Source organism: Acinonyx jubatus, chromosome C2 (genome assembly GCF_027475565.1).
Source record: "Acinonyx jubatus isolate Ajub_Pintada_27869175 chromosome C2, VMU_Ajub_asm_v1.0, whole genome shotgun sequence".
In the NCBI taxonomy this organism is placed as follows: Eukaryota; Metazoa; Chordata; class Mammalia; order Carnivora; family Felidae; genus Acinonyx; species Acinonyx jubatus.
The window spans coordinates 125,071,675-125,084,070 of record NC_069384.1 but is presented as its reverse complement, the minus strand read 5'-3'; the positions used below and the strand labels follow the sequence as shown (position 1 = coordinate 125,084,070).

Genomic DNA, 12,396 nt, shown 5'->3' with positions numbered 1-12,396 from the left:
TGTAGGTTCTTTCTGTTATTAGTCATGAAATATGTTCCTGTCATTTGGAGTCAACTGAAAGAAGACACAAAATGCTTACTAGATCTCCTAGTTTGCTGCATCCTATAAAGTTAAGGCTCAAGGATCAGGCCAGTAGCAAAGATGCCATAGATACTGCCACCAACCTTCTTTCCCCACTTTAGTGTCCATTCTTTAAGAGTAAAATAACATTACTAACACGAAACAAGCTATTAAACAATGAGAAATCACCAAGTTAGAGCCTAAAGGAGAAGGACATAAAAATTTAAGATTAAGAGTAATTAACTAATTAGCTTATAATCAATTTCTTTTTTTAAAGCTTATTTGCAATGGTATTTTAAACAAAGTCTATGATTCCAAGTTATTACCTCTTTTAACTACTCTGCCAATTAGAGCCAAGTTGAGGAACTCTTTTTTCAAGATATAATTCGCATAGTATAAAATTCACCCTTTTAAAGTGCATAATTCAGTAGGTTTTAATATATTCAACAAGACTGTGCAACCATCAGCACTAATTCCCGAACATTTTCATCACCCCCCAAAAACCTGTATTCATTAGTAGTTAGTCCTCATTCCCTCCTCCCCTCAGCCTCTGACAGCCACTAATCTACTTTGTGTCTCTCTTGATTTGTCTATTCTGGACATTTCACGTAAATGGAATCTTACGCTATATGCATGGTCTTTTGTATCTGGCTTTTTCACTTAGCATTATGTTTTCAAGGTTCATCATGTAGCATGTGTCAATGCTTCATTCCTTTTAATGGTTAAATAATATTCCATGGTATGAGTATACCACATTTTGTTTATCCCTTCATCAGCTAATGGACATTTAGGTTGTTTTCCACTTTTTTTGGCTATTATGAATAACTCTGCTGTGAACATTTATGTACAAGTTTTTGTGTGGACAGAGAAAAAAAGTCTTTTGACTTAGTGTTTTAAAATTTTTCAAAACAGTCAGCTAGCTTCCTTTTGAATCAGAAGTACCCTCCTGATGAAGCAAAACTTTCTCTTTAATATGTAACTTTTTTTTTCCTATAGTATCTTCTGAGCAGAATCTTTGGTGTCACTTCACAGTGACTCTGCTGTATTTCTCAACCTTATTCTATTACTCAGCACAACTGAGCTTACTTCCCAGGCTTGCTGTGCTATGTATTTCTGTCACTCAGATTTTCCCAGCTTTGCTGCCTGGTTTACCCCACAGGCCTTCTTCACTCTTGGTTGATGGTATCATCTCAGTCTTCATAGCCATGTTCAGCTGAGGCTGGTGAATGACTTTACAACTTTGTTTATAAAATAGAGACTAGACTTATTTTGGCACAACACACTGTATTAACTGTTTAGCAGTTTTATACAAGTCAAAATAAGTGATTTGCTTCTTCAGGAAATTGTTCAAATTTGTCACTGTCCTGTTTAATCCACCCATTTTTTTTAAACATCCCTTAGAGCTGATTCTTTCCAGAGAGATAATTAATATTATATACCACTATTGTCTTCACTAAAAGGGGAAGGGCAGGAATTAGAATTCAGAAAGCTCTAGAAAACCAATCCTGAGTTTCAGATTAAGCATCAAAGAATGAATTCTACAAAAATGTAATGTGTTGGGTGTCACACACAGCTTTATTCTTCTCTGTCCTTCCCAGTCTCCCCTTCCTTGAGGGCACAGGCTCTTTCAAGACTGACTTCTCAATTCTGTAGGTCCTTTCAGAACATCGTAAGGGAGTACCTTTTCTTGATTTTCTTAGAAGGCTATTCTTCAAAACAAAACAAAACAAAAAAACCCTTCGCTTTTTAGGGTGTTAGCAGAGGCCAGCCTCTTCCATCTAACCCTGCCAGGGAACTTGTAAAACCCTGTAGCCAGTAACCCACCCCAGCTGGTTCTCCTTGAGAAAGATTGTCATCCTTGCTCAATCACGTTTGCTTTGGGGGAACAAATATAAAGGCAAGAAAGGAACCCCAGCCTAGATGCTGGATTTTGAGGTATCAAGTGATGGATCCCAGTCATCCCCACAAGAGAGTATGAGTCTTTTTCATGCTCTGGTCAAGCTTTCTTAACACAGTGGCCTTGAAGACCCAGGTTGAGCACATTGTCCAATCAGGACAAACCTTTATCTTCAGACAGGGTATGTTCATGAATAGTCTACAGGTCAAGAAGAGATTCAGGTAACTGTTTAGGAAACACCTACTGTTAGCTAGGTATCTTGTTCGGATGGACTTCATATATGCTGCAGAAGGCAGGAGAAAAGATCTCCTGATTTATTCCAGAAGGACATTGGGAAGACCATTACAGTTGACTCTTTCCATTATGATTGCCCACAGTTCCAACCTTGCTGTGGTTTCAAACTGGATTTGTAAACTACATATTAATAGTTTTCTATTCTTCTTCATTCTGGTTAGTCCCTCCAAGGGAAACCTCTCACCCAGAAACACCCAGCCCCATGGATTGTACTTTTCCTATGATCAAGGTAGAGAAGATAGAGTAGATCATAAGCCATGTTTTGTAGTGAAATTCCTGATACTTGATCATTTCCCAGTAAAGAAGAGGTCACTCTAAAAACCATGTTCTTCGCAACTGTTTTCCGATTATATACTTGTCGAAACTAAGAAGTTTTAAGACTAACACATTCTGAGATCCTTTCTAGAATCAAGTACGTATACTTCCATACAAACACAAATACTTCATGGTAGTCTTTTTCCATCAATAACTCCTTGATACAGACCAGTTCTTTCCTAAGCCCTTTGAAGGGCCTGGTCTTTTCTCCCTCTGATTTCTTTGTAAAGCAGTTGAGTAAATAAAAACAGGAGAGCTCACTTCATCAAAATATATGGAGAAATGTTTTCTTAAGAGTGTAGCAGAGGGGCACCTGGGTGGCTCAGTTGGTTGAGCATCCAACTTCGCCTTAGGTCATGATCTCACAGTTCATGGGCTCGAGCCCCACATTGGGCTCTGTGCTGACAGTTCAGTGCCTGGAGCCTGCTTTGTATTCTATGTCTCTCTCTCTGCCCCTCCCTTGCTCATTCTCTGTCTCTCTCTCTCAAAAGTAAAGAAACATTAAAAAAATTTAAAACAAGAGGTACCTGGGTGGCTCAGTTGGTTAAGCATCCAACTCTTGGTTTCAGCTCAGGTCATGATCTCATGGTTCATGAGTTCAAGCCCCACATCGGGCTCTGTGCTGACAGCATGGAAACTGCCTGGGATTCTTTCTCTCCCTCTCTCTCTGCCCCTCCTCTGCTCTCTCTGTTAAAATAAATAAACTTAAAAAAATTTTTTTTAATTAAAAAAAATTTTTAGAAAATGTCGCAGAGCAGGCTTTTAACCACTGTTCTGACTTTGAAACTTTAGAGATTTATGGGAAGTGAATGAAATGAAAATATTTGTTGTCCTTTGCTCCAAACCAGCATTGTACTAGGTATGGTAAGGAAAAGAAGAGACCATTTATTTATTATCTCCATACTCTCAGTACCCAGCAAAGTGTCTGCATATAATAAATGGCTAGAAAAATATTTGTTGAGTGACTATAAAATTGACCTTACCCTCAAGAGTTTACATTCTTTGGAAAATAATTCTCAGATTATAAAATACTGCAATAGAAGCACTTTTTACCTGAACATTATTGGGATTGATAGTTACTCAGTAGAGTATCACACATTCTATGTGTATGTACTATAAAGCATGTATATATTAAACCTTTTTTTTACTCAAAACAATTTATTCACATCTTTTGATAGAGGGCCAAAGCCTTTTCTTTGAGTGTTATGATTGGAAGTTGAAGTTCCATGACATCTTTCTTTAATAAATCACACTCAGTACATTTATTGATTGATTTTCAGCTTCAGCTTCTTTAAAATGACGAAGGAACTTAAGTTAGTAGTGAAGCAATTCCAATATGGACTCCTCAATTTTAATGATTTTGTTCTTTATCTCACCTCCACCTAATTTTACAGCAAAAAAATTTTAGTAATAGTTTGCCTTTACTGAATCTATAAAACAGTTCAAATTAGAGGTTTTATTTTCAATTTTAGAAACAACTTTTTTTTTACACAGTCACATTTCATTAATTTTATGTAACATGTAATTGAATTGAATAATTACTGTAAAAATTACAACCAGTATAAACAAATGGGTACAAGCACAACCAACTCTTAATAAGCATACAACTCAACTATTGTGATAAGTTATATGAGAGCATAACAGAAACTGTTAGCCATGAATCAGTGTGTTCCAGGTGTTGGGTTCTCCCTTTTAAAGGAGAAATGGGGGCACCTGGGTGGCTCAGTAGATTAAGTGTCTGACTTCAGCTCAGGTCATGATCTCATGGTTCCTGAATTTGAGCCCTGCGTTGGGCTCTGTGCTGACAGTTTAGAGCCTGGAGCCTGCTTTGGATTCTCTGTCTCTGTCTCTCTCTCTCTCTCTCTCTTTCTGCCCCTCCCCCACTCGTGCTCTGTTTCTCTCTCTCAAAAATAAACATTAAAAATAATAATAATAAAGGAGAAATGGAGATCATTGACTAACCCAGAGAATAGGTTAAGTGGAGGTCATTTAAAGGTAACGCTATTTCATTAAGAGAATTGTAGTAAGAGGGCTTACATAGTCAGGGAAGCTTTCATGAAATAGGTAAAATTTGAATTGGATTTTGAAGGGTGGTTAGAGTATATATCATTTGAGGAGGAGCATTCTCAGGAAAGGGATGAAAAGCCACCCCTCTAAGGCCACACATTGCTGCTGGGAAGAACAGAGGGAATGTAATTTAAGATGTGGTTATTTGAAAAAGTGTTAAATCATAAGTCCAAGACCTAGTGCCATTCACAACACACTTTTTTTGATGTTTTAATTTGGAGGTAAATAATGAAGGAAAAGATCATTCTAGGCAAGAGTATAAGAGTATAGGAAAAAAAAATCACAGAACACTGGAGAGCTCAGAGTTAACATGTAAGCCCAGTGATAGGAAACGGGAGGGGGAGGGGAAGGAAGGGCCCAAGTTAAAGCATTAGACTAATGATTTCAGTTGTAATCTTCTGTCAGCCATACTATATATTGAAAGCTTTCATGTATGATTTTGTATGAGTGGAGGATTCCCACAGCTTGAAAGAAAAAAATTTGAAAACCACAGGTTTAGACTTTTAAGCCCAATGTACACATTATCGAGTATTGTCAGAATGTCTTGAAAGGAAATCAAGAAAAAAGATAAGTTGTAGGAAACAGTGGAAATCCAAAGAATTTAATTCCCACTAAATTAGACAAAAGTTTAGGAGAAGACAGTTGTGAGCTCTGTAAGCTATTTTTGGGTTAGGGGGTTATTTGGTGATATTTGGTTTATATTTTCTAGAAATAGAAAATAAATTTTGATTGAACAATGTGATTGAAAATAAATATTGAAGAGGATATTTGAAGATTTATTGTAAATGACTAAGGCAGATATTTAGTATATAATAATAGAATATTTTAAAAATTTGCGATTTCTTTAAAGGTCCTTGAAAAAGAATGTCTCACAAATTCAAGACATGTCATTGCCATTTGATCATTTTTTGTACCTTTATCATAGCTAGGTTTCACTCACATGTATCTAAAGCTGCTTTCTTGTGGCATGCAATTGTTCTACTTTTAAAAAAAATTTTTTTTAATGTTTATGAGAGAGAGGAAGAGACAGAGTGTGAGCATGGGAGGGGCAGAGGGAGACACAGATTCCGAAGCAGGCTCCAGGCTCCAAGCTGTCAGCACAAAGCCCCGTGTGGGGCTTGAACCCCTGAACAGCAAGATCATGACCTGAGCTGAAGTCGGATGCTTAACCGACTGAGCCACTCAGGCGCTCCCACTTTTTTTTTATGTTTATTTCTTTATTTTGAGAGAGAGAGAAGGAGCCGGGGTGGGGGAGGGAGGTCGGGTGGGGAGGAGAGAGAGAGAATGAGAATCCCAAACAGGCTCCTCGCTTTCAGCGCAAAGCCCAATGGAGGTCTCAAGTCATGAACCCATGAGATCATGACCTGGGTCAAAATCAAGAGTCAGATGCTTAACTGACTAAGCCAGCCAGGAGCCCTTCAGTTGTTCCACTTTCTTAACCAATACTTTGACAATAAATTTCAAATGTGCCCAGATCCAGAATCACTTCCAAAAAAGTATATTAGATAACTAAGATAGTTTTCTACACACAAGCCAGGAAAAAATGATTTAATTTTAAAATACAAGACCAACAGATCTTTCTGCATTAACATTTCAGGATGGAAGTTTGTTTTTCTCCATGTTTTAACTGGATATACCTAGAGGGTTTGGGATATTTGCTTCCCTTCAAATAAGAAATAAAAAACTATTCTTAAAATTATAGATTCAAATTTGAAGTACAGCTTGTTCTTTTTTCAAAAAATAGCAAATAGCAAAACCAAAAAAGCTTTACATGTTCTTTTTCTAATAGTTTGAAGAGAAACTGATTTACATGGATTGACACCTCATATACTCTGAGTTTAAGAAGTTAGCATTATCTGAGAAGTCGCTATTTTTAGGTCCAACTGTAATGTTTCTAACTTTGGTGCTAGAGTAGTGGGTGCTTGCTTCCTTTCCCAGAAGGCTCTGTATTCTCAACATGTGCAGGTCAGTTTGACACAAAGCTATCCACAAGGAGCAACAAGCCCATTGCAGGCGTGTTTCTAACTTGAAAATTATGAGCAGGTATTGGGAGCCACTGGCTATATTTGGGAACCAGCTGCATGTCAGTACAAGCATGGATTGTGGTCCCTGGAGACTGGGAGAGCACAATGCTTGAACTTAATTTCTTTTGGAGATAAGAAGAAAATACCTTTCTACCTGACGAGATTGACAACTTACTAAATCTGACTATCTTCAGAATTGTGCTGGACAGTTGCTAAGTAAACATCCACTTTTCAAAGATGATGATCAAGGAAACATCTCTACGAAGGGACCCGGATTTAAGGGGAGAGTTAGCTTTCCTGGCAAGGGGCTGTGATTTTGTTCTCCCATCAAGGTTTAAGAAGCGGCTGAAGTCATTTCAGCAGACACAGGTTTGGAACTTAGGTGTTTCTTTTAAAATATTTTTATTACTAATAAAACCACCCAGTGAACTAACTTACAAATAATTTTACAGCTCACTTGATATTAGAGCAAGGAATTAATCTGTGTCCTCTATTCAGCTATTTGCAGAAAGCTATTTGTAGAGAGATTCCAACAGGTTTAAAAATAGACCTTCTGGACCTGAAGTACAGTACTCACATTTTTCTCTTGTAGAGAGGGAATCTAGTTTTAGAGACAATAAATACACCTTAACAAATATTTTACAGTTTACAAATTTTAATAGAAATCTCTGAGAAATTAGAATTTCTTGTTGGCACTTTGAATCGATAAACTATGTTTGTATTAACATACTTATATCTGTAATGAATTGTTTTTAAAGTATCAGTCCTGGTTATCTCTTTTTTTTTTTTTTTGAAGGAAGAACTAGTTATATATATAGACAGTTGTGTGGGTGTGATATAATATATGTGGGTAGCAAAGGATGGCAATTAATTTCTGGGTTGTCCTCCCTCAGCACGCTGTGATAGTAAGTCATTTCTGCCTGTGATGACAACTTTGTGGAACCCATGCTTACTTGCTTATCCCCATAGGGCCGGTGTTTTACCAAACAACTTGCCTCACCTTGATTACAATACAAATCAAGGGTCATATAAGTGATGGTCACCCAGAATCCAACAAGAAACCATAGTTTTATAGTTATTCTGATCCAGGGTACTTTTAAATTGAGTGAACCATATGAAGTTGCTTTAAAAAAAAAAAAAAGTCAAAAATGGTCAAATATTGGAAATGCTACAATGACATAATAGTGTAAGGATATCTAAATGATACTATGTTTATAGGCTAAAACTGAAATGTAGAATTGAGATATTTTACCTAGCTAGTTCTATATTAATGCTGTTTCTAAATTTGAATGATACAGTTTAATTCAAAATGAGCAGATGCTAAACTCGCCAGTAAATCTGACAAATTTCGCATTATTGTCTTTTAATCTATAATATTTATAAAGGTCAGTTTTATTAAACTAAATTATGTGTCTTTCATTGAATTCAGTGGAAAGGAAATTGATAACACATAAAAGTACAAAATAAATGTATTCTTTTTCTTTTTCCTTTTAAATATTAACATCAATTTTATTAAATATGGATTAACCTATGAATTGATAAATACTTGCCAATCAGTGAATTGCTTCATGTTAAGAAATACAGTAAGGAGAAGAAGGTACCTTATATAATTGAATATTTCCCCTTTAAATAAAAACCGTGACAGGTAGCCAGGGTTTGTTCTCAATTGTTACTTATTTCTGTCAAAGTAAAAGTGTAGAGTTAATATAGAATGTCTTGTTCTAAACCTTCTCCACTAGCATGTGCTTACGAAACAGTTGGGCTTCATCCACACTGGCACCAGTGGTCTTAATCCTATGGTTATAACTGCCCAGGATGTCACATCATGGGAAACATTTTGGGGAAAGAAAAAAAGAATTTTCATGATTGTATACTTGTAGTCTCATAAACCTCTTTCAGCATAGAATAATAGAAAGGGAATGACAGTGATATAAATGACCTATTTATATATAAATGTAAAGCCCCCTGAAGAATTATATGCCTTCTTGTAGAAGTTTAGGAACAGTGTCTACTGTTCTTGACTCCTGGGACTGTGTAATAATATTTACAGATTTAGCATTAAAGCGGATAGAAATGTTTACTTAGAATAGATTATCAATTTGTTAAATCAGAAGTGGCTTGTAAACTTTAAAGTGTTTTACAAATGTAAATGATTATTTTATTTATTATTGAATCTGAAGGATCATGCTAAATTATGTTTAATCTTTTGAGAATCTCATGCTTTGGCCTTATGACTCATTTTCTTAAATAAGGACATATCTATGCCTAGCACTGTTCTGGACCTTTTACCTATGTTACTTCCTGTAATTTCCTGTAATCTTCACAACAACTACTAAGAAGTAGGGGTTATAATCTGCTTTATTACTAAAATTCTAAAAGGTAAAGTAACTTTCCTGAGGTCACAGAAGCTAAGCATCACTGTTTTCTGTTAAGCTTTTCATATTTCATGAGCCTCACTTCTCTCTGTGCCATTTCTTCCTTGACTTTGCTTTATAGGGGTGACATTCTGATACTGCAGTAAAGTCTTGGTGTGACCAACTGGACTTTAATGTCCCCAGTAGTAGTAATGTATGAGCAGACTCCATTCTATGTATTAGTGTCAGATATTAACCTGAGACGGGCCATGTATGACAAAAGCAGATTAAATCACATATTTGTGTGAATGAAGTTTATCTTCCTCTAATACTCATGCTTTTCAAGGGTAGCCAAGATTTTTATCCTGAATGTAAAGATCATGTTATGAGCCCATATGTTAAAAGGAAATATGATATTCAGATCTACTACTTCAGATAAATCATTATTCAAATTTTAGGAATGGCATTAGCACAATTTAAAGAAAATGAATATTTGAGTAATATTTTGTGTTCATGGTAGTTAACAGTCATGTCCATCTCTCATACTTCATGTAGTATATACCACAATGCCATGCTCATGCGCCTTGATAGATAATTTGGTCAAAATTAAGAGAAGAAATTAAAACTCTGAAAATCTTCATGAAATCTCTTTTGCTTTTTCTGTTAGGAAGCTCAGAACTAAATTTAGTCCTCAATGGTAAAGTAGTCCTCTACCTGAATGTTAGTGTACCTCCCCTCCCCTAAATCATGAATAATCTTAATCTCCTCATTGCCCTCCTCCCTCCTCTACCTCACTTTTATGCTCTCTCCTTTCTCATGTCTCCATATGGCATAACACATCAAATCCTTTTTGGAAAAAGGAATGATATAAACTATAAGTGAGGTAATAAGCTATGAATGGGGTTTGGCCGTGATGAAATTAATGACAATGATCCTTGCCTCTTAGAGGTTACCAAAAATGAGAGTAATGTGTATCATGGAAAAAAATGGCATGCCCCAAGGGGCAAGTAAATCAGTCTGGTGGAAGATATCCCGAAAGTAAAATGCTTTAATTTTCTTCACAAGGCTTTTCTCTGCGTCATGGACTGGCAGTGATTTTACGTAGACAAAGTCAAACTAGAGAGAAAAAGGTAAAAGGATACCCCCGACCAATACATTTTAGATTTATGTATTTTGAAAGAACTTACTCTGTCTGCCTGTTGAAGGAGAGGTAGAAATATGCAGAAAGGTGAAGAATAGTTTTCAAAAAGGACTTATTATTTCCTTTTCCAACAGACTAAGAATACAGCTTGAGATTCTTAATGTGTCAACTAACATTACTCTTAAATATCTGGCACATAATTGATGGGAAATGTACTGTAGGATTTTTAAAGCATAAATCTGTGTAAACTCAGGTATTGACAGATAATTAATGTATTTATTTAGTATGGATAGGCATTCCCTAGAAGCACACTTATCATCCTCTACAGTAGAGTGAGCTCTTACTGTCTCTAATTGTGGCTGCTTGTATTTATGCCCAACTTCTTGTTACTGGTGAGGACTTTCAAGAAGTATATGCTGTTTAGAATTTCTGTGTTTCATAATCACATTCTCCTTCCAGATTCAAAATAAACCAGAAAAGAAACCTGGAACACCACTTCCACCTACAGCCACCTTTCCAAGTAGTCCCCGACCTCTCTCCCCTGTTCCTCATGTGAATAATGTTGTGAATGCACCATTGTCCATAAACATTCCACGGTTCTACTTTCCTGAAGGACTCCCAGATGCCTGCAGTAACCATGAACAGACTCTAAGCAAAATTGAAACTGCTTTCATGGATATTGAAGATCAGAAAGCAGACATCTATGAAATGGGAAAAATTGCAAAGGTAATATAACTACTAAATAATGTATAATCTCTCTTTCTCTAGCAATCCCAGTCTTCCTCTCTTCACTGCCTCTTTGCTCTCCTTTTAAGCATGGCTAGGTTTTTTCCTATGTTGAAAAAATGTATTTGATCCTGATATATCATCTGTGGTCCTATTTCATGGAACTCATAAGTTTGAAAAAAATCTTAGTGGTCTTCTAGTCCATCTTCCCATTTAAGATAGGAATTCCACCCATGACATCATTAACACATAAATTCATTCTCTGCTTGAATGCTTTCAGTGACCAGAAGCTCACTATCTTGCCAAACAACCTGTTTCATTATTAAATATCCTTACTTGTTAGAAAATTTTTCCTCGTATTGAATATGAATCTTTTTTCGTTCTTACCCATTAATCATAACTCTTCCCTGAGCCAGGCAAGGAATGATTGGGCCAGCTCAACACTAATTCTACTCAGAAATAAATGGATTTTCCACTAGGAACCAAGTCTTTAATATTTTCCAGTATACCCACCTGCTTCTAATTAAGATCTTAGCCTCTCATGCTAGGACAACTGAATATCTTCAGTAAGTGGATCCTCCATCTCCAGTCTCCTAGAACAATTAATACTGGGCAGAGAATCAGATTTTATTTGATCATGCCATTCCCTAGCTCAGCAGTATTCAGGGATTCCTCCCATCTATAGCAGTACTTTGTTTTGTTTGGGTTTTATTTTTATCATGCATGTAAATTGAAGAGTCAGATCATATCTCAGGATTTAGCAGTGGTTTCAGGTGGTGTTGCAAGAGGCAGAAGGATTTAATAGACTAAGGTTTGCATGTGGGCAAGTAGGAGACCAAGTTGAAGGTCCCAAGACCCCATGCACACTTTCACAGTTCCCCTACTTTCAGGAATAATATTTTAAAGTTTGGAAACTACTGATCTTGAAGATAAAGCCCAAACTACTATTACCTGCATGAGCCTGACCTACTTGCCCTCCCACAGGCATGCCTCTGCATTTGGGCTCTCATACTTCTCCCTTCCAAAATGGGCTTCCACTCCTGACAGCCCCCACATAACCCATCTTTTAAGACCTAACTTCTATCATGTCTTTGGAGAAGTCCCCAAATCCCTACTCCAGTCATGCCCTGTCCTTTTCTCTACCTGCTGTCAGAACATTTGCTACTACTATTAAATAATTTGTAAATAGAGTGGTTTTAGGGGAAGTGAAAAGGAATTCTTTTATTCCCCCTTTGTTCACCCCCCCATCTTAGAACTTGCTTGTTGATCCCTCAGATGTTTCTAATGAAAAGTAAACTGACATTGCAAAAATAAGAGCTCACCTATCTCTACTTATTTTAGACATGAGGAAACTAAAGTCCCATGAGTACCTGAAGTCACAGAACTAGCACACATCAGGAGACAAGTCCTCCAACTCCTGGCGTTGTGCTGTTTATACCATATGTTATCTCCCCTGAACATATGCTAACATACCATTAGCAAACTTCCAGTCATTATCCACCCAAATAAATCACAGGT

The 12,396-nt window shown here is 36.6% G+C and overlaps 1 protein-coding gene across 6 annotated transcripts in view; it reads left to right on the top strand.

Moving 5' to 3' along the window:
- PPP2R3A (protein phosphatase 2 regulatory subunit B''alpha) overlaps nt 1-12,396 on the top strand; it is a 209,419-nt gene that overhangs the window by 65,157 nt on the left and 131,866 nt on the right. For 5 of the 6 annotated variants that reach the window (XM_027061792.2, XM_027061790.2, XM_053221418.1 and 2 more), the window contains one exon: nt 10,612-10,878. In XM_027061792.2, coding sequence (XP_026917593.1) covers nt 10,612-10,878 — 267 coding nt within the window. Of the gene's footprint in view, nt 1-5,919; nt 7,027-10,611; nt 10,879-12,396 lie in introns of those variants that run through there. The other variant, XM_015085776.3, reaches the window with a different exon arrangement.